The sequence below is a fragment of the Protopterus annectens genome, chromosome 3.part0 (genome assembly GCF_019279795.1).
Source record: "Protopterus annectens isolate FY-2018-M chromosome 3.part0, PAN1.0, whole genome shotgun sequence".
Classification (NCBI taxonomy): domain Eukaryota; kingdom Metazoa; phylum Chordata; order Ceratodontiformes; family Protopteridae; genus Protopterus; species Protopterus annectens.
In genome coordinates this window covers 1,789,290,674-1,789,314,456 of record NC_056731.1, presented here as the reverse complement: position 1 = coordinate 1,789,314,456, position 23,783 = coordinate 1,789,290,674, and the positions used below count along the sequence as shown (strand labels likewise).

Genomic DNA, 23,783 nt, shown 5'->3' with positions numbered 1-23,783 from the left:
AAGTGTAAATCAGTACCTACAGGCTCTGGGGGAGAGCACATGGCTAATTATCATTAGCCACTCCCCTAGATAGCGTCATTGCTTTATCATGGTTGACCAGTGAGAATACTTTCCACAGTGATCCTTCTGAGCATGGAAAATCAGTGTAGTAAGGCAGATTATGAATTGGAAAGTATTACAGCAAGGGGTTGGCTGCTCGCATTATGGCTTACCACTCACAATAACCCTTTTTAAATCCCAGGAAGAATGTGTCTTTAATTATATGATTTCTTAGTAATGGATTTTGAATATAATCATAATGACAAAACACATAGTTTCTTCAAACAGGAAAAACAGAAGTAGTTATTAAATGTTGTAGGAATGCTCTTGCTATCAGAATGAATGCTTTTGGTGTGGGCTACAGGATGTTGTGAATCAGATATGTGAATCATCTAAGAAATCCTGATACATCAGTTCACAAAAATGTAATAGCTCTACATATCTGGGGCAATTGGAAATGTGCATTAATGTTGCATACATGTGCTGAAGATAGACATTAACATGAATGAACATCAACTGAAAGATTCAGCAAGTTCAACAAAAGTAACATATTTTTTCATAGAAAAGCACAAGTGCCGACAAACAGCAATAAAAATGCTGCGCAGCACAAGGTATACATCAGAGCACTCTCTGTACTATCCATTACACTACATGACTATTAATCACATAAGTTTTATGGGAGATGTTCTTGGATTCAGCAGTCACTGAAAACAAAAAATGTGCAGACAATGTATATACTGTGGTATGTAAACCCATGCAGGACAACACTTGTTTGTGCAGTACCACTAAAGCATGACAATATATGTATGCAGCACTTACAAATATCCAGAGCTCTGACCTCACAGGATGACTTGAGACACAAATATCCAGAGCTTTGACATCACAGGATGACTTGAGACACAGATATCCAGAGCTCTCACCTCACAGAATGACTTGTGACACAAATATCCAGAGCTCTCTCATCATAGGAAGGCTTGAGTCAAAATCAGTACAGGCTCAAAGACGAATAATTTAGTTAAATAACTACTAGTTCTCTTCGCACCAGTTTTTTCCAAATCCATGTAATACATTCATTGATCACTTCATCCAATGTGTGCAAGTACTCATGAATTCCAAAGGCAGGAATATTTTATTTTCATAAAAAAAACTTTCTAATGTAAGCCTGTATATATGTGTCCAGGCTTTGCTGCTTGTTCTCACTCTTTTTTTTCTGTTGGTTTAGTTATTGAACCCACCTCCAGTTACCTTCCATCATAGTCTTAACTGGCAGTGCCCTCTCTGAACCTTAACTGTTTTCCTAGGTTGTGCAATACCTTATAATTTTAGTACCCCATCCAGCAATTCATCAGCTCATCTTTAGGAGAGTATCAAAATAGTCTATCTATATTTATTTAACATTTGTTTATTGGGAAAGTCCAGCTGGGTTAATGCCCATTTTCAGCAAACGGCAGGAGAAAAATGCTGCAGAGACAATTAGCAAATTGCACAATTACATTGAATTACATTGATTTGTACACCTTAGAATAGGACAAATTGTATATACCATTAATTCACATTGAAATATAGGACAGATATTTATACAATAGTTCAAAGCAATCTTTCACAATAGATACAGACCCAAGGATTGTATGTATCATAAAAATTCACATTGATGAATAGGACAGACAAATATAAATACAATAGTTCAAAGCAATACTGCCAAATAGATACAGACATAAGGTTTATATGGGAAAACGTATCCATAAGAGAAGTGGACTTTGCAAGTTATATGATTCAGATGGAAAGTATACCAGAGGATGGTCGAAAGGGTATTATTATTATTATTATTATAGTGCAATTATTTAGTAAGTCATGTAACACAGGGATGAGAGATGAGCGGAGAGGAGTTGCAGATGGAGAGAAAGGGTGGTGGGAACTTGGATATTAAAGAATAATGTATGGACTATGTATGGTAGAACAAGAGGAGAGCAGGTTAAGAGACAGTATAGTGTTGGGAAAAGTTGGAGAGGGTGAGGGAGTAAGAGGTTAGGCTAGCTGAGTAGAAATAGAGTGCTATGTTAAGGGTTTAGGAGGAGTGGGAGCATAGTTAAGGTAAGACTATGCTAAGTAGGATGAGGGGGTGACAGACGAAAAAATGCCTAATATCTCATACTGCCCTTACCTGTTTAGCATCTGTCCCTTACCTTATTATATCAGTTAATACATATGTAATACATTCACCATTAGGAATTCATGAATGTGTTAAATTCTGACTTTCCAAATAGACAAACTGTTCAACCTAATCCAAAAAAAGTTATTTTTCTTAAATTCATCAGATTTTTGGTAATTTAAAATGGCAATTTTGGTGCAACTGAAAAGATCAGAACATTTAAAAACAGTAGTATTTTTTGTGAAGTATAAATGTAAATCATTTTACTATAAAAACAAAACAGAAATGCCTCCTGGAAGAATGCAATTTTATACAATAAGTCTCTCAGGTTTCATATTAGTAAATTCGATTCCCACTATATCCATTTGACTTGTAATGCTCAAAATACTAATTTTAACACAAATTCATTTAATAGCAGTCAACCAAGCCTAAGAAGAACCCAAATCCTAAACGTGACCCTAGCTACAAGCATAATTTAGCAGCTGGTATAGGACTTAACATTTAGTTTTGAGGAACAGAGCTGACTCAGATTTGGGGCATGGTGGGAATGAAAGTCCAGACTTATCAGACATATTCCTAATCATCAGTCTAAGCTTAGCACTCTAACTTATGCTTAGGTTTAAGGCTGCAATTTGGATTATAAACAATCTGGGGGCTCTGTTCATACTGAGGGAGCAGTGGTAGTGGAAAAGACCCCCCTGGCAGTAGGCACTAAATACAATGCATTATGGGATGCACTATTCTTAAAATGGCAATGCTATACATTAGTTCTAAAGGGGCAATTGTTATAGATCTTTCACAGAATACAAAAATACAAGGTAGCTTTACTTACTTATCATCACATCTCACGCCTATCAAAAAAGAGAAGCATCTCTTTAGAATTAAAATGTATGGATGTGTGCAAAACTGATGCACAAATACATTAAACACTCTGGACTGATTCACCCAATATATATTCAGCATTTATGTATGTGATAACAACAACTTGAGATAAATGTTGCTAACAAGATATTTTCAACAAGAAAAATTGTACAGTCACTTTTCTGATCATATTACTCAATCACAGTCCTGGTAAAATACAGTACTTTGAATTCATATCCACTATGTGTCATTTGACTATCACAGGAAATGAAGATGGCAGGAAAACTATTAGATAACTATACTTGGCATCATTATTTTTAAGTTTGCCGCACAAAACATTTTTGAATGGATCAGAAACAGTCATAGCTGGACAGCACATGGTCAGTCATCGCTCGTGTTTTTCAAACTTCCACAGTTGTCTTGGATATTAAGTTGGGGTAATACTTTTGAGGAAACAGCAATACTGTTAGTAAACCTATAGCTGATTATTCTTGGCTCAGATGCTTCAGGTTTGTTTTCTGGAGCATGACATCCAGGTTGAGGGTCATTTGGAGCTATTTGAACATGCCCCTGAGATTGTCTGACTAGGACACTGTTTTCTGTTTGCATCATGTAGGATCACAGTTCATTAGTTTTCTGTACTGCAACACCTGTTGTGTCCAACTTTTTCTTCCTCTTTAACTTATAGGTACTGACTCACCTGGCTGAAGGTGTGGTAGTGGCTGTGCAGAATAGTGTTTATTATTAAATGTTTTATGCAAAGTTTTAACTTGTCAGTCTTTTTTAATGGATTATAAGGAATAGTGTTAGGCTCAGGTTTTGACTGCAGTATGGTACACTAATCCTTATTTGTCTACCAAGCATTACCTTAATATGCAAATGGTCTGCACATACAAGTAATAACATCTAAAAAGGGTGGGGGTTACTGAGGAAATAATGGGTGTCAATCAGCTACACTCCTGGAAGGGCTGTTATTTCTCCAATATAACATTCACATTGGAGGGCTTTATTTTGTACAGCTAATGGACAATCTGTTAAATTGTTTATTTGTTTTTTATTAGTATATACTTTTTTTTTAATTTTTGAAGTTAAGTTGTTCTACCACCAAATGTTTCATAGTTGCTGTAGCATATGCACCCGACTACCGGTTCAATGAACTGGTAATATAAAAAAAAAAAATCTTAAAAGTCATTTTTGCAGTGGGGCAAGCCCTCCTGCACCCCCCATGTCCCACTACTTTATATATACTAGCTCCGAGATCGCACTACAGTGGGGAAACAGGTATATTCCCTTATCCCCACTGTAGAATGAATTGGTGCTGCAGTGTTTTTTTTTAATATTACCGGTTCATTGAACCAGTAGTCACTAAAGTGCACTTTTGTTTAAGTGCACTTTTGCTTAATTGGGCTCGTACTTTTTCTTTTCGAAAGAATGATCTTTTGATAAGAAAAAGTAGACCCATATATATATATATATATATATATATATATATATATATATATATATGTACATACATACATATATATACATATATGTGTCCAGTAATGACAGACACTTTCTTCACTGAATATACTTGTCACTGAGATCAAATGAAAGATAAAATTCACACAGAGCAAGGCATTTCATCTTGTTCTACACAAGTATTCCTGCTTTTGTAGATCACCCCTAATTTGCCTTATATTCTTGCTCCCACTCTCAAGTAATTTTATTTTGTAATAATCACTAAGGGTTACAGTCAGACAATAAAGCTAGATATTATAGTTTTCAACTTCTTTTGCTCAATTAAAGCATATTTATGAAAAGCCTCTTGCTCTATTACAGATCCAAATTTTTGTGCAAAGAAATTGGGACATATGTTTTCCCTGTGTCTTGCTCAGTTTCTCTCTATCCCATACCCACACACACACACACACACACACACACACACACACACACACACACACACACACACACACACACAAACACACACACACACACACTCAAATATACACACTTTTTCTTGCTGTGTCTCTCTCACAACTCCATTATGTTTAGCTGTCTTCCTTACTTTGCAAGCTCTGAATCTTGGCTGCAGCTGCTCCAACCTTCAGAAAATTCTTTGAGCTTCCTAGAAAGAACTCCTTAAATGTAGCTGTGACAACATTTTAAAAGTTCAGTCCTTTTTCTTTGCAAAATTTCATCACTGGTATAAATTGATTCATTTTTCTACCTGTGTACGAGGAATAATCATTAACCATAAAAATCCTTGTACCATTAATTATTAATAACTTGCTCATTTGCATTAATTTAGATAGGATAAGTTATTTTTTCTGGTATGTTTGAAGCTTTATCAGCAATGATCTGGACCTTTTATTTTTACAGCAGTGCTGGGGAAAAATTGTGCTTCCTTGATTAGGATCTTTTGTGCAGGAATACCAGCCATTTTCTGTTGTGAGGTTGTCAGAGCTGGACAGATCTTTCATTTAAGTTAAGTGTTTCTACCAGCTATTCTTGTTTAGCTATATGTTCTGTCATTTTTCCTGAAACTTAGCTTTCCCCTTTTAAAGTTCTTAAATTATGTTTGCATACTTTGTGACTCTATTTTCTATTTCTTCTATTAGCTTTTGTATAATCTTCTAATGTCCCAGTAATCCTAAACACCTTACATCACATATATTTTTCTTGCATAGACACCATTTCTTTCATCTATTTTTCTTCACTCCTTGATACACTAGCCCACAAAGTGGCTTCTAACTCAAGAGACATCTCTGATGTATTTTCCATATATATATATTTTTTTCCTTAAATCATACCTTGGTCATGAAATCTCTAATACTTGTTTAAACCTTCCGGAACTTTCCTTGCCATTTTTAGTATAGAGTTACTGGTATTTTAGTGAACATTCTGAATTTCCCATATGAGAACTGAAAGAAGCTGCTAATATTCAGAGGCTGTCTCGCCAGAAGTCTTGACCTGTAAGAAAATGTTCTCTCTGCACACTAAAAACACCACAACCTGCACCATTGCTGAACCTGTAAAAGTGTAAAAGAAACAAATAAAAAGAACAATAATTAAAGCATTTAAAATAATAAGAGAAAATCAGAAAAACAAGTGCAAATAATTAGCAGGTGTATGACAGTGTATTAAAACAGTACATTGCAAACAGGACAACATCTCACTTACCCTGCCACCTGGAGATCTTGTCACATTTCTTCTGACAGACTATCCTGTTTGCCTATAATATATAACAGACGACATCAGTGCGACACAGTCCTAAGAGCAGGTAGTAATCACAACAACAGTTAGGCCCAATTTACAGTAACAAACGGAAGTACAGAATGCTTACAGGAATTATGTGTTCTCTCTTGCTCCAACCTCAGTCTCCCACTAGGGTAGGAGGTCAGGGTGTCTCCTTCACAGGTCAGTAGCCCTGTGCCTGCACTGCTAGCCAAAGCAGTTTATGCCAAAGACATCACTCATTGTCCTGGTAAGCTGGTACTAGGCAGTCATTTTGTAAAGGCACACTCCTACTCTGCCAGCAAGCATTATCTGTATTCACTGTGCAGCAAATGGGGAAGGTCTTCATATCCTGGCTATATCAAATTTGATACCTAAAGTGGGCATGCCCACTCTGAATGTCAAAGAGAAGGAAGAACATAGTTTCCAGGTGCACATGGCAAGGCATAGAGGACCCCATGTGATGTGCAGTATCAAGCAGTATAATTGTGGAATCCATTGGAACAGTGGCAGTCAGGTCATGGCATGCATGCACTGTGAACACCACTACCCAGAATATGAATGGGTGCACACAAGGTTGGTAGAGCTGACTGCGGCAGAAGCACAAAGCATTACTATGATTCAGAAGCAGCCATACTAAATTACTTACAAGCATAAGTACTGTGTAACTATGTCCACTTTAGTATAGTAAAAAAACACAGTTACCATATTATTGGACACTGTTATTATGACAAGGAAGATAGGAATTACTGCATAGTAGATAAAGATGTAAATATTTGGGAATATATGAAGGATCAGCAACAAAACCTGAAGAAATGAGAATAAAGCTCAGTATGGAACACTTTAAAAGAGTAATACACACAGACCCTGTGCTTTTTAAGTAATCAAACTCTTGACTTATACAGTGCAGATGAGTTCAATAAAAAGTCCAAAACATGTATGTCCACAGCTAGTGGGGTTTGGCTTTACTGGCCTAAATGTAACCATAAAGACTTAAAAGGTACAAAAAGTCACGGTCATTCAAAAACCATGTAGCTGAAATACTTGATTTCTTGAAGGGGTCATTTGCATATATCCTATGGGCTTCCACTACAGGAGGTTTAAGGTATCACACAGTGAAAACTCTAGCTTGTCTGGATTTTCCTTGGAGTTTTTATTGAATGGTTTATCTATGTGTCATTTTTATCCTTTGATTTGACTTTCTTATATATGATTTTTAAAACACATTAGAAACAGCAAAGTGCTTAATGCTGTTAGCAAGCCAATTATTTAAAATAAGCAATAATGCCCCCCCCAGCAATAATGGCATGTCAATATAAAACAAAAAGGCTATACTGTCCATACTCGGGGACGAATTCTTAGAAACAGTTTTTAAGACCCTATTTAATTCATCCAATCATATAGGCCAATTACAGCAACTCATTATAAGCTTTCCTCAGTTGTGGTACTTTCCATACTCTTGTGCATAATTTTTTGCATACATACGTTATCCATAATTTTCTACATATTCCATAATAATGTCTTGAGTAACAAAATGTGTGCCATCAGAGCCCTGTGAGGCTTCCATATAAATTGACTCATAATTTCTAATTTTCCCTAGAAATAGGGAAGCATTTGCCTTCATCCCTTGAACAACATAATTACTCTTATGTACTAAAGAATGATTTTTTTTCTTCATTAATGCCTTGCGACTTTTTTTTTTCTAAAAACTGCATAGCATGTACATTTTTACTGGGAACAGCAGATTCATAATCTCATAAGAAAATTCCACATAGGTTTTTGTAAAGAATCCACATTATCTATCGCCTGCACATGATATAATTGTTTACATAGATAGAGAAGGGCTTACATCTGCCAAAGTCAAGTGTTGCTGCCAAAGTTTTGCATTCTCTTTCTTTTCCATTGAGTTGCATCTAGAATTTTCCATTTTGATTATTTAAATTCTCTTACCTAAAAAATCTTGATTATTAAATTCCCCAAGGAGAAAGAATAATGATTTATGGTATGAAATACCAAAAATTAAGCAGTTTATATTCACATAAGGACCAAATATCAGTATAGGCAAAGGTAATCGATCTCAGTAGCAAAACAACCCCTCACATAAGTGTGTTTAAGTTTCACTCTGCAAAACCTCCCAAAGCATTTAAAATTATTATTAACATTTTCAATAGTTTTTCAGAAGAGACAATTTAGATTGCCATCAGTGATAATAGGTAAAGAGACTAGAAAGTATGCCACAAGGACCTAAATGTATTGTGACACTGTTTTTTCAGCATAACTCTACCATGTTTGATTTCATTATTTGCATATTTATAATAAGAGGGTATTTGATAGTTGGTTTATTGCAGTATATTACCTGGCATTTATTAGTACTAAATTAAAAACAAGAATGTTGACCCAGACAGTATCCTTAAAGTAATTATTGATGGTGGTCATGTCATCTTTAGTTGCTGCAAAGAAGCTCAAATTGCCATCAGTTGTCTGCTTGCTAATCCAACAAGGATCATGCATAGGTGTTGAAGCAAATACTAGATTGAACAGAAGTGACCAAGTACTGAACATTGAGGGACACCAAGAAGGGCTTGAAAGTACTCAAACATTAATTCCTTGTATAACAACAGCACTTTGCTCTGTGATATATACAGTTATCAATTCACTTAGCTATGAGTGAGTTATATTAATGTTATATTAAAGCTTTGAGTCTGGTGATATGGGGAATGGTTTAAAATGTCACGATGGTCAGTACATTACTATTTAAATGCCACGAGTTAATCCAGGAAAATCACATGAATGGCTAATCCTAAATCCCTAGCTATACTAATTTGTTTATAAAATTATATTAGGTTTGTCAGAGTGGGTTGCCTAGTAACAAATCTAATTTGGTTTAAACCAGTGAGATTAAATTTATTATTTGGATCCTTTAACAACTGAAATGTACAAGTTAACTCTGAATTACTTAAATATTTTTTTTTTTAAATTGGGGTGATGTTTGATTTTTTTACATGGATTTCGGACTTCTACTATGTTCAATAACTTATTAGATAATGTACTTAATACTAAAAACATTATTCACAAATATTTGTTATTAGGATAGCTGAAACTTTCTCAGGTTTATGTAGGCTTTCATTCTTACCTTTTATAGACACCTTGAGACTAAAGCTTCTGATATTGTTGAGGAAATAGCTTCTTCAATTGATATTTGCTGTTGAACAGACAGTGTTATTTATTTATTTTTATTTATTTTTATTTATTTATTTATTTATTTGTCTTTGTTTACCAGGAAAGTCCAACTGGTTAATATCCATTTTCAGTGTAAGCCTGGGGAGAAAAGCTGCATTTGCTTATATTGCATTATACTTTAAGTTCCAGTTAAACACAGAGTAGTTACATTTCCATTTACATTTATACACAAACAGTAGTTACATTTATACATTCAATGATTTTACAGAGGTGTAAGTTACTAAACAGAAAGTCCAATTTACTGGATTGTACAGGCAGCAGTTATGTATAAAAATTGTTTTGTCATTTCAGTGAGAGTTTTAGTACATTCTGTTTAAGGAAGTTATTTGGAAAGTATTGTATGGTGAACACAAAGTGTCAGCCTTGAGATTAACATGTGTAGGACCAGGACTGGTTAAGATGTTGTTTAAGCACTGGTTTAAAATTATTGAGTTTGTAATAGAGTTTTATTTGAGTGGGGATACTATTACAGAGTTTAGCAATGTATTGGGAGTAGAGTGTGTCTGGCTTATTTGTAAGTACTAAGAATTCATTACTAGACTGGAGGTCCCTTGCTGGACAGTAGGTCAGTATTAAGTTATGTAGCGCAGGGCATTTGTCTGGATGATGAATGAGTTTGTGTGCTGTAGTTAGTTGTGAACATGTTAGGTAGTTGTGTAGTTCAAGCGAGTTTAATTGCTGTAAGCTATGATAATGATGGGTCCTATGAGGGAGCTTGGTGGCAAATTTAGCTAATTTATTGTAGCAAGAGGCAAGTTTCTTTCTTTGAGTATTGTTTAAGTTTGTTAGGATAGGAGCAGTGTATGAGAGCTGGCAATAAGAAGGAGGTGGCTAGAGTTGATCTTGAAGTATCTGTAAGGAATATATTGATCCTATAAAGGGAGCCTAGTTTCTGGGGAGTAGATTTAATTGTGTGGAGTATATGTTGTTTGTCTTTCGGCTTTTCCCAGTTAGGGGTCGCCACAGCGGAACTCCGGTCTGCTAATGATTGGCAGTAGATTTTCACGAACGCCTGAGGTGCCAGCTTGACATCCAACCTTCATTGAAGGCATGCCCGTTTATGCATGTCTTTTGAACACCACCCAACCATGTGGAGGACATTCAGACTCCACACAAACGGCACTCCCCACACTCCAGCCGAGAATCGAACAGGAGAACCTCTTGCTGTGAGGCAACAATGCTACTGCTGCACCACCACAGCTCACCAATTGTCTGGCGTATATGTTGTTCATATTTCTGACTGTCATCTATTATAATGCCTAGAAGTTTACTGTGAGTTACAGTTTCAATGACAGTATTATTTGCTAACATTTTGGTTAAAAGATTGCTTTTGATTTTGGCAACTTTTTGAGTTAAAAAGCATTAACTTAGTTTTCTTGGGGTTGAGGAGGAGGTTTGATTCTTTGAGCCAGCTTTCTACAGAGAAGAAAGATTTTTGGTTAATGTCTTGGAAATTATTTATTGTTGAGGCTGCACATATTAATGCTGAGTTGTCTATATAATGAACTAAACCAGCATGGCGAATGGAGGTGTAAAGATCATTAATAAATATATTAAATAAGAGAGAACCCAGGCTAGAGCCCTGAGGTACACTTGTAGTAACTGCTTGAAGGGATGAGTAGGTTTGTTGCCCTTTAATGGCCTGTTGCTTTCCAGATAGGTAACTAAGAAACTGCAATAAGGAGTATTGTGTGCAAGATAGTATCAAATGTCTTTGACAACTCTAAGAATATGGTTGACACAAGCTGTCAATTGTTTCTATGTTGGTTTATTATATTGGTAAAATGTAATAGAGCAGTAGTGGTGCTGTGCTGAGGCCTAAAGCCATGTTGTGTTTCTGAGAGCAGGTTATTTGAGGTTAGGTGCTGCATCAGCTACATATGGATGCTTTTCTGTAATACTTTGGTGAGGGAGGAGAGAATTACTATTGGTCTGCAGTTATTAAACTCTGTAGATGTGTTACCTTTGTGTAATGGCATGATTTGGAATTTTTTCCACAGTGATGGGATGTATCTTTCTGCAATAGACCTATTAATTAGTATGGACTCAGGGAAGGCTATGACTTCTGTGGCTATTTTAGGTAGCCTGATGGTAGCTGGTCTACAGCCATGCAAGTAGCTTTTAGTTTAAGGATCAACTTCATTATGATTGAGGTAGGTACTGGATTAAAACTGAAGAGCTGTGGGTGGTTTTAACTGGACAAGAGTAGAGAGGGGGGCAGATGAATTAGTGTCTAAGAGAGATAATATTGATTGCATAAAGTAGGAATTAAACTGTGCGGGGATAGAGTCTGTCATATTGTATGTTTTTGGAGAGGGAGTGGTATTCTTGCCAGGATGAAGTAGTTAATTTAGTGATGACCGAAAACAATTTTGGGTCGTTTTTATATTTCTCTTGTAGGTTGGTATAGTATCTTTGCTGATCCTATTTGACATGGAGATTTGCAAGCTTTCTAAGATATCTAGATTGCTGGAAGACATTTTGAGTGCTATTTTTATACCATTTTTCCAGGCTTTATCCCCTTTCATCATGATTTTTCTTGTTCATTTTGTCAACCATAGGGCGGGGTTGGACATTGCTCTTTTATTACGTACTGGTGCTAGATTATTTAAGGTCTGTAAGAATATATTTGGAAAGTGTTCTACAGCAGTATCTGGTTACATTTTTCTAAGTACATTCCAGTTATATTGTTTTAGTGTTTCAATGAAAATATATTTGCTGAAATTGGTTGTATTTCATATTTTATAATTTATGGGGAGTTCTAATAGCATATGTTGGTATGTGGTGACTTATGCTATCTGAGAGGCAGCCTACTTTTGTCAGTTTGTATGCTTTGTTTGTAAGAATCCAGTTTAATGTTGAGGGTCTCCCTGAAGTTTTATTGATTCTAGTAGGTATGGTTATTAATTGTCTGAAGTTGAACAAGATTATGGATTCAGTGGGGTAGTAGAATTTATGAGTTGCCAGTCTATATTTAAATCTTCAAGTACTATAGTTTCATGCTTAATTTGTTGGGATATCCAATACTGGATTCTTTCAGCAGTATCAATGTTATCCCGTAGTGGTATTTAAATTGCTGTTAAACATATAGTTTTTTCTATTGTTGATTTTTAGGAGCGTTATTAGAAGTTCAGCATTGTTAAATGTGAATATTTCCTGTGGAAGTAAGGTGATGGTATGGTTAGGGATTTTTTATAGATGATTGCTACACCACGTGCATGCTTGTTTTGTCTTTTCTGCCTGATTATATTGCAACCGGTGTGGGGGGGGGGTGATCTCATTATCCTTTATCCTTTATTTCTTTTCTTTAACCAGATTTCAGTAGTTATGACTACACCAGGAGTGTATGTGGCAAGGTAGGCATGTATGTCATGGATTTTATTGCGAATACTTCTTAGGTTCATATTTAGTAAGGTGAATTTAGGTTCTATTTTCTGAGTTGTATTAGGTGATTGGCTTATTTTGGGGTTGGAAGTGATGGTTGTGTGAACAGTGGGACCTGGGTTAGAGTCAATATCTCCACTAATTTTTTGAATTGATATTTTACAGAAGGAAATATAAGGCCATTTATATTTTGGTCTTGCTTTGGTCTCTGATCATAAATTTGGATACTTAGTTTTGAGATATTTATAGATAGATATGGTTTGTTTGCAAATACAGGGTGTTATCTAGAGAGGCAAGGTTGGGTAGATGTTGATATTCTTTGTGAGGATCAGTTAAAGTCATGTATTTGTAGGAGGTGATTTGATAATTGGTGATGAAGGCTAGTAGAGTGAGGAGGAATACTAAAATAATTTGAGTTAAGAGCTTATTTACTTGGGTTTTATATTTGTTGTAAATAAGGGTTAGAAAAAGTAAGGAGGGTACTGGGTTGGTTGTAGAGATGTAATTTGCTAGTTATAGGACATGGATTAAGACATTTTGAGAGAGAGTCTTGGGTGGTAAAGAAGAAAGGGTGTTACTATTGGGAGCAATTCTAATGGTTGTTTTCTTGTGGGGGAAGTGATGCTACTGTTTTTTGGAATTTGCAGGTGGTGCTATGGAAGTATAAAAATAGAATATGTTGGGGGGTGGCAATTGGGGAGGGTAGGGGAGTGGAGTGAATGAGGCTGGTTGAAAACTTGTCAAAGAGACAGAGAAAAAAGAATCAGTGACTTATCTTAAACAGCGACAAACTTGCTGAGAGAGATAAGTGAAACAAACAATGTAGTTTAAAGGGCCTGTTAGCTAGTAGAAGAAAGTCTTAATTTTGTTTCTCCAGGACACAGTTTTAGTAGGAGAATTACTCCAATATCACCTTGACCTGACTAATAGTGATAACAGTAAAAAATTGCACTTGTCTATTTGAACAACTGTATAATATAAGGAGTTTTCTATGTACTTTGAGAAGCAAAGTCGAAAGGCCATGCCAACCCCGCACCCCCGCCACACATGCACAGATCAGAAAAACAATGAGACAAAGTAAGCCAGAATGCAGTAGTGCAGCTGTGGAAAATTATTGGCTCAGAACTCAGTGGTTACACAAGAATAAAAATAAACTTAAGGAAGGGAGACAGTGGACTGCTAAAAAAATGAATTGAGCACAGTTAAAGGAGAAAGTGCCAATGGAACTTTTGTGATCTAAGATAATGGAGCTACTATAGAGCACAAAGTTCTTTGCTTTAGGCTGCCATAATATTTATAATTTATATAAATATATATCCCACAGACTGATGTTCAAACTGCAGACTTCACTGTTACATATATATCTATTTGCTTGCAGGGACATTTTTATAGCAAAACAAAAACACACTAAAGAGACAGTTGTGTACACTGAGTCAGTGTTGACTGCACATATACTTGCTGAACTGAGCTGAACGTTGTTTAATCACTATCTCAGGCAAGGAGATACAAGAAAGGTAGAGGGCAGACCAAGGATGACTTCCTTGAAGGCATGCAGTTCCACTAAATAAATACAGGAGAATATAAATAATGGGAATAGCAATTCTAGAAGAAGTGAAGAAAATATAAGAGAAAGAAATAGTTTGAGTAAGAGCAGTATGAGTAAATGCCAGTGTTCTGTTAGGAGGTAGACATTTAAAGCTGAACAGCAGGATGTCAGTGGAAAAGGGTTTACAGACTATAAGGCTATTTCTTAGAAACTAGGAGACTGAATTGTCTTCAGACTAGTCACTATTCAGGCAAAAATACACACAGATGACTGGATGCCCATAACACTTACTTAAAATGCAAGGGCAGAGGTAGTATACAGTTTGTCCTAAATAATTGGTGGGTGGATTAAGAGGACTCAGACTGCCCATTGGATGAGCCTGCTGTGTGTATGGTGTAGGGATGTTTCCAGTGAGCTTAAAGCGCAAGGACAGAGATGGTACACAGTTTGTTCTAACTAATTGGTGGGTGGATTCAGTGGACCCAGACTGCCTATTGGCTGAGCATGTTGTGTGTATGGTTTATGGATGTTTCCAGTGAGCTTAAAGCACAAGGACAGAGATGGTACACAGTTTGTTCTAAATAATTGGTGGGTGGATTCAGTGGACCCAGACTGCCTATTGGCTGAGCATGTTGTGTGTATGGTTTAGGGGTGTTTCCAGTAAACCTTGTAACTCCCTTGTACCCTACTAGAGAGAGAGGGAAGGAAGGAATGTTTGGACTTTGTAATATCTGGTTAGAATATAAATATTTATAGTTATTAGTCACTCTTTTTGGCTTAGTTGTTATTTCTGTATTAATTAATTAACAAAGCAAAAATGTGATGCTTTGACTTGGTAAATTAACTAATATAATTTTGAATGATCTAATTCATTCATTAACTTAGTCTTAAACTTTGATTTTTCTTGTTAAAATAATGAATGTAAGTGTTGTCAGTTCTGTTTAGTTAAGTATCATTCCTACATGAGGGATGTTTCCTGTATAACTAAAAAAAATGTTTTTCCTGTTTTTTTTTTTTTTTTTTTTTTTTTAGGTTTATTAGTTTATTAATCCTCTAATGAGAACATTTTATTTTATTTATATGATGAGTATATTCAACTTATGTCACTTTTATTGAACTTACCTATATTTTTGAGAGAAAAATAACCAGCATCATATTGACTCATTGATTTATTATTTAACCACTCTTTCTGATGTAAAAGGTTAGTCACATACTCATAATTTATTTTATTAATTTGAATTAATACCTTTTAATGAAGAGCTCCTTCCATGCTCTTGTATAACTTTTCCTTTCCACATGTATCTTGTGACTGATTTTCCTTTTTGTACTATCACTGGACCATTTGTGTTACCCTTCAAAATAAATAATTAAGTTGTACAGTATAAAATATTTTGTGAATCTCAAACTGTGTTTTCAAAAGATAGCTACCCTCATGTTTGGCAAGCAATTGTTCTTCAATTATATGCCCTGTGAATAAGAGAACAAAATGTTATCATGCAATAAACTGATTTAATATGGGATCTTTCTCCATTTACTCACTGAAAGACAGGGAAATGTGTCACATTTTGGAAAACAAAAAGTTAAATCAAAATGAGCTGCTTATGTCATAGGAGGAATGCTATTCAGTAGGGAAAATGTCGGAAAATGTAGGGAAAAACATTATTTTAATGTTCAATATATTAGTGAAAACTAAAGAAAAAAAAGAACAGAAAAATATATCATCTTCCTTCATGTTTCAAAATATAGTTTAACATCAAAGAATAATTCTGATTTAACACATTGCATACAATATCTAGACAGATTGTCATGAAATCATTTTAAAAATCTTTCCTTTAAAATGATGCAAGTTAACAGTTGGTATGGCATGTGGCCATTCTGTAATCATACATGTTCCAAACTGAAAATGAAGCTTTGTAATATACTTTCCTAACTTTTCACTCTTAATCATAATTATTTAAGGTTGCTTTGCTGAGAGCACATGCTGGAGAACACCTGCTTCTTGGAGTTGCAAAGAGATCCATGGATTACAAGGACATTTTATTACTAGGTAAACACGTTCACATTACTTGTTACTATGATGATGCTTTCTGCAATTAATCATTAACATTTCTACTTGCATGCCAAGATGCATTTTCCTATAGTGCAACAACACACTATAGCTCATAACTGATCATTCTGAAATACATTCATTCTCTGATTCTTTTCTTCATCGAATTCAGGGCCTCAGATGGACTGGAGTCTATCATGGCACACTTTAAATGCATGGAAAAGAATCTAATCTGAGACATGATGCCAGTCCATCACAGGATGCGAGCATGCAGACAAACACATACACACATGCACACAAACACACACACACACACACACACACACACACACACACACACACACACACACACACACACACACACACACACACACATATCCAAGCAGACAGATACACACACACACACACACACACACACACACACACACACATATTCAAGCAGACAGATAGACACACACACACACACATATGCACAAACATTGCAAGGTAATCTATATGAATGTCCCTTCACCTGTAGCATACACTAAGGATGAGGAGTGAAACTAGAAGTTACCAGTGAAACTTTCTTAAGGTGAACAAATGACTCCCCAACCAAGAATAAATCTGGAGAGGCAGGGACTGTGGGGCCACAGTGCTAATATCTGCACTACAAAGATTCTATCACTTTTATCTGTCTCTATTATGCTATTTATAGTAACAGTAAGTGGAAATAAAGAAGAGAAAAAGGTTGGGAAAACATCCCAGAGAGCAAGAAATACAAGTTTTATATGAGCATGTAGACTTCAGTGTTGGCATTTGCATTCATGTGTTGTATATGAAAGCACTGCTACATATTAGTCTACTCTATTAGTGAAAGAAGACATATCAGAGCTTGTCTCATGTAGGAAACATGGCGCAACCAAACAGTCTAGATATTTTTAGTGACAAAATCTTATTCTGTAATTGGGTCTCCTAGGAATTCAGGTTATTGATCATATATGCTAAATGTTTAGCAGTATTAGACTTGTGCAGGGTATGCTATTGAACATATATGCTCTATGTTTAGCTGTATTACACTTTTGCAGGGTATGTTATTGATCATATATGCTCTATGTTTAGCTGTATTACACTTGTGCAGGGTATGTTATTGATCATATATGCTAAATGTTTAGCTGTATTACACTTGTGCAGGGCATGTTATTGATCATATATGCTCTATGTTTAGCTGTATTACACTTGTGCAGGGTATGTTATTGATCATATATGCTCTATGTTTAGCTGTATTAGACTTGTGTAGGATATGTTATTGATCATATATGCTCTATGTTTAGCTGTATTACACTTGTGCATGGTATGTTATTGATCATATATGCTCTATGTCTGGCTGTATTTCACTTGTGCAGCATATGTTTTTGATCATATATGTTCTATGTTTAGCTGTATTACACTTGTGCAGGATATGTTATTGACCATATATGCTCTATGTCTGGCTGTATTAGACTTGTGCAGGGTATGTTATTGATCATATATGCTCTAAGGTTAGCTGTATTAGACTTGTGCAGGGTATGTTATTGACCATATATGCTCTATGTCTGGCTGTATTAGACTTGTGCAGGGTATGTTATTGATCATATATGCTCTATGTTTAGCTGTATTACACTTGTGCAGGGTATGTTATTGATTATATATGCCCTATGTTTAGCTGTATTACACTTGTGCAGGGTATGTTATTGATCATATATGCTCTATGTTTGGCTGTATTACACTTGTGCAGGGTATGTTATTGATCATATATGCTCTATGTTTGGCTGTATTATACTTGTGCAGGGTATGTTATTGATCATATATGCTCTATGTTTGGCTGTATTACACTTATGCAGGGTATGTTATTGATCATATATGCTCTATGTTTGGCTGTGTTACATTTGTGCAGGGTATGTTATTGATTATATATGCTCTATGTTTGGCTGTATTACACTTATGCAGGGTATGTCATTGATCATAAATGCTCTATGTTTAGCTGTATTAGACTTGTGTAGGGTATGTTATTGATCATATATGCTCTATGTTTAGCTGTATTACACTTCTGCAGGGTATGCTATTGATCATATATGTTCTATGTTTAGCTGTATTACACTTGTGCAGAGTATGTTATTGATCATATATCCTCTATGCTTAGCTGTATTTGGCTTGTGCAGCATATTTTATTGATCATATATGCTCTATACTTTGCTGTATTAGACTTGTGCAGGTTATGTATGTTTGTTGGAGTGGAGGGTGGTGCTAATTAGAATGAAAGCACTCTCATTGTGATCCATCCAAAGATTACGGAAATCTGAATTCCAAAGTTTATCAATATCCATCATGGATTTAAAGATGCTTCTGTTCTAAGTATTTCTTTCACTCCAGTTTACATCCTGAAATATTCTTGTGGAGGGATGGAGTATCAGAAGTTACCTGTGTGTGGCATCTGACTGTAACTGGTGACAATAAGCTGACTATCCTTTGGGATATGTTTGCAGTGTTTGCACTCAGGTCCCCAAGCATTTGCAGCTCACAGTTCACTTTTCTTCAAGGTAGATCTGGGAAAAGAACTCCAAGTTAGTAAAATTGCTACATATCCTCCTGGTTTCATGCTCAAAAGTAAAACTTACTGTAATTTTATTTACTTGTCTGTTGCATATCATTTTAAATTTATCACCATACACTTGTTCCAAAACAGAATTAACAAGTAATTGTTTGCCAGTGAATTCTGACAAGGTCCTCTTGTTTCCAATGTTGCATATTTGTCACAGTAACAATAATATTGCTTGCTATAATTATTCGGTTTTGTCTCGGCAGACAGTAGTCAATCTTAAATTGCATTATTTTAATTTATGAGAGCTATTCAGTACTAATATAATTTAAATATTTATTTTGGTAAATCTCCTTTTCTTTAGCCACTACTAATTCAGTAGTGATAGCAGTACTGGATGGTGCTTACACAACTGCAAAATGCAAATGTATTAATGAATGACAGCAAAGACTTCAGACCACCTTTTCAGCAACATGGCTTGTGAATACCCATAACATTTTACTTCTTAAGTCTTTATGACTACATTCAGGCCAATCCATGTGGGTGAAACAATGGTATGTTCTTAAGGGATTATTTGCATATATCCCGTGAGTCCCCACTATACAAGGTCTAAGGTATTACACAGTGAAGTAATTTATGTAATGTAATTTATCAGTGGAGTTTTATTTTAGTTGTATTTGTTTTCCAAGGTAGAGCACTGATCTCCATGGACCTTTTTTAGACTCACCCAGGAGTGCTGTCTGGTGACTTGCTTAGAGTCACACAGCTAGGAAATGGAGGCTAAGTGAATTGAACCATGCATCACTGGACCACAAGAAACAGCTCCTTAATCCTCTAAGCCCACTGCGAGACTATAATACCCAGAGGGTGGGCTTGACATAATAGTTAAAGTCTTTGCTTTATAGACAGAAGGTGCAGGGTTTTATCCTGACCTCAGGTTATTGGCTAGGCTTAAAATAACTCTTCAGGGCAGTTAACCTAGTATTCACATATAAACCTAAATATTGCTAATGGAGATTGGTTTTATTGGCCTTAAAGTACCCGTATAGACTTAAAAATTAAAAAGTAAAAAGCCATGGGCCTTCAGAAGCTATATATCTGAAACAGTGGTATGTCCTTATGTAGTTATTTGCATATATCCCCATGGATCACCGCTAAGGAGGTTTAAGATGTTACATAGTGAAGACCGTAGCTTGTTTAACTTTTCCTGCATTTTTTTATTCAGCAGTTTGTCTGTGTGATCTTTTCATTCTTTGGTTTGTCTTGAAAAAAATGACAGCTTCATTGCTAGGCAATAAGGTCACAGTAATCATTGTGCCTCTCTGAAACAGGTTCATTGGCTGCAATTTTGCAGCCATCTGTCAACGATTCAGCTGAAATTAGCTCACAAGGTTTTCTCAGAGTGCAGCTCCCTGTTCAACATCCGTATCTGGCTTATGAGCCTTAGAGACCTCGTATTATTAGTTGGTACGCATGTTTCTGCCATCTTAGCTATGAACAAATATGGTAATGCATATTAAATAATTTATCTAGGGAACATTTGGAATTAGCTCCTAATAATAATAATAATAATAATAATAATAATAATAATGATGATGATGATGATGATGATGATGCTCATTTCCTAACCAGTTGTGCCCACTGCATAAACAGTTCCTTTTCAGGGGTGACCTAGGAGCAATGTCTGGTTAAGTTACTTGCTTAAAGTCACACAGTAGATAAATGAGGGCTGGAGGAATCAAACTCTGTACTACAGTAACTGCATCTCTGGTATCATCTCCTTTCTAACCCAAGGTTAAGATCAAAGCATCTGTAATGAACTAAAAGAAAAAAAAAACTAAAAAATGGAATTGCAATTATGGTGTCACTTCATTACTGGACAACACTTTAATCTAACTGCTTCTGTTTTTGACAACTTGCTAACTCCAGTTTTATTAATCTCTTACAATAAGTCAACTGTGTAATCATGGCAGTTCTTATTAATATGTAAATATTCTTGTAAAAATGCATGTGCTTTATTGAAATGTCTTTGTATACTTTATTTAGACTAATATTTCACTGCAACTGTACGTACGAAATCAAATTGCCTCACAGCATTCGCTAGTTTGCAGCAAATATATTTAACAGTGCTCCCAGAATGTTAGCTCTTGCCTCTTAATGTTTACTAATTCACAGCAAATGCATTTATGTGTGTCCCGAATACACAGATATGCAATATGTTCATGCAATGCCAAGTTATGTTACTAATAAACTATGATGTTAAGAGTTTTCCAACTATTAGCTTTTATGGAACAGCTATTTTCCTTATGTAGTTTAGATTATTGATTTTTTTTCTCTTAATGTTTCCCTTTGTCATGTTTGTTTTATTGATAATCAATAACATGTCTTAAATAAGTTGTTTGAAAATGTTCCTTTGTTCCTGTAATTCCAATAAAATGGATTTCTTAGCTAAACATTCTTATTTAACAAATATAAATAATAATAAATACAGACACAGGCTAAGATATGGCTGGATATCCAGGATCAAGTATGAATAGTTATTTTCCACCTTAGTCATTCTTACTAAGACAGGAAAATGAAAATTTCTAACAGATATTCTGCAAATCCTCACATGAAACTTCATGTGATCAGGTAACACTTATCACACAATCAGTTTAAACTTAGTATCCAAAGATGGGTTAGTATGTTGATAAATTGAAGGGGATGCTAAAATGCTGCAGAAGTAGCAATTACATAGGTTCATAAATAATTAATAGGCTAATGGCAAAAAAGCCTTTAGAAGCCTAGCCTGTAATGCTCAGAATATGACAGTATTATATCTTTATTCCCCATCTATGTGTTTGTTAGTATCAGAGTAGTGGGTCTTTGGGTTTTACAGACCACCTCTATCCATAAAGGACATAGGCAGTACCTCATGAGTGAATTTAAGGTATCCCATCCATTTATCAAAATTTTTTTGAAGAGCGTGTAAGACAGACTTTGTTTTACAAAGATGGGAAGTTTATTCTATATACTCGGTAGCCTTTGGGATACGAATCTGTCTATCTAGCAAATTCTGCTACAGTCAGAAATAAGGTTCAGGGGCATGGAACGTGTAACCCTTGAATAATTTTTCTTACAAATATTTAACGTTTTCATCCTGGCTAGATCAGAGGATGCCATGTAGTTCAGGCATAAATCAACTCTCAATAAACGATATAACATGGAGTAAAGAGATAGTCAGTCTGCATTAGACATTTGGCTTATGCTTTGTATTTTTTTAGTGAAAAACCTCTTGGGCCACTCCAGTTGTTGTTAAGTGCCTGGTAAGTTACATGTAGAAGGGAGCATTGTATTTGATTATGGGCCTGATGAGAGCTGAATACAATGGCACTATGGTTTTCTTTGATCTTGATGCCATGCCTTTACTTATAAATTGAGCCACACAGAAGGATTTCCTCACTACTGTAGCTACCGAGCGGTCAAAATTTAGGTTACTATTTGTGTTCCTAGTTCCCTGACCACTGGGTCTACTTTTAGGAGTGTGCTGTCAAAATTATAATTTGCAGGGATATCTGATTTACCGAAGGGTATGCTACTGCATTGTTTAGTATTTAGTCTCAGACCATGGTTTTGGTACCAGTCGTTTGTCATTGTGAAGCCTGTTTGTAGGATGTCAACAGCATTTGGGGATTCAATAATTGCTCCCAGCTTACACTCATCAGTGAACATTGTGAGCTAGATGCTCCCTCATTGGTCTTCACTTCAGAGAAGTATATACCAAACAGCAGGGATCCCGACACTGAGCCCTCTAAGACACTGCTAGTAACAGGTTTCTTAATGAAGGTGGATTCACCTATCTAGACAACATGTATCCTGTCAGTGATCCAGTTTGCTATCCATCTGATGATATAGGGGTTTAGGCCTAACTCAGTAAGTTTATCTATGATCCACGAGTGGGGGATTGTGTTGAAAGCTTTGGCCAAGTCTAGATAAGTGTTGTGTACCATTTTACACTCATCCATGGCCCTGCTGATTTTCTCAAAGAAGTACAGCAGATTGATCAGGCAAGACCTCCATTTGACAAAGCCAAACTGGGTCTGGTCTAATGCTTGGAGAGTTGATATATCATTATTGATCATGTCCATGATAATTCTCTTCATGGCCTTGCAGATAAGACTGATCAAGCTAATGGGTCTGTAATTCCCTGGGTCAGTTGATGAGCCTACCTTGTGTAGATGGATGACTGTTGCAGTACTCCATTCCTCTGGAACAAAGCCCATCTAGAGGCTTTGCTTAAAGAGGGTTTCTAGTGGCCCTGATATATTCTATTTTAAGCTATTTAAGAAGCATCCTGAAATGTTGTTGGGACCTATGGAGGCTGTGTTTTTGGCTTTTCTGAGCACAGTAAGGACCTGTTCCCTCATAATGACCAGTAAGGGGAGGTTTACAGGTATTTCTTTGGGTGAGGTACAAGGTGATGGGGGGGGGGTTGAAATGAAATTGAGAGCCAGCAAGTTTGCTAAAGTTTCAGGCTGGGTGTAAGCATTGCTGTTAATGATTAACTTGGCAGATTGCTGAACGTTTCCCCTAAAGTTATGAACATAATTAAAAAAAAGTCTTATGGTTATCTTTCACCTGGGAGGCTATTTTTGCCTCATAGTTTGCTTTGGCAGATTTCACCAGCTCTCTAATGTGTTTGTTTAGACAGGTGAGTGTCTTTTTGCACTGCTTTGTCTTCTCATTCTTGGCTTTGGAGAGGATTTTT

The 23,783-nt window shown here is 35.8% G+C and overlaps 1 protein-coding gene across 1 annotated transcript in view; it reads left to right on the top strand.

Annotated features, from left to right (window-relative positions):
* HNF4G (hepatocyte nuclear factor 4 gamma) overlaps positions 1–23,783 on the top strand; it is a 184,519-nt gene that overhangs the window by 91,956 nt on the left and 68,780 nt on the right. Inside the window, exon 6 of the mRNA XM_044066012.1 lies at positions 16,395–16,482. Within this exon, the coding sequence (XP_043921947.1) occupies positions 16,395–16,482 (88 nt within the window). The remainder of the gene's footprint in view (positions 1–16,394; positions 16,483–23,783) is intronic.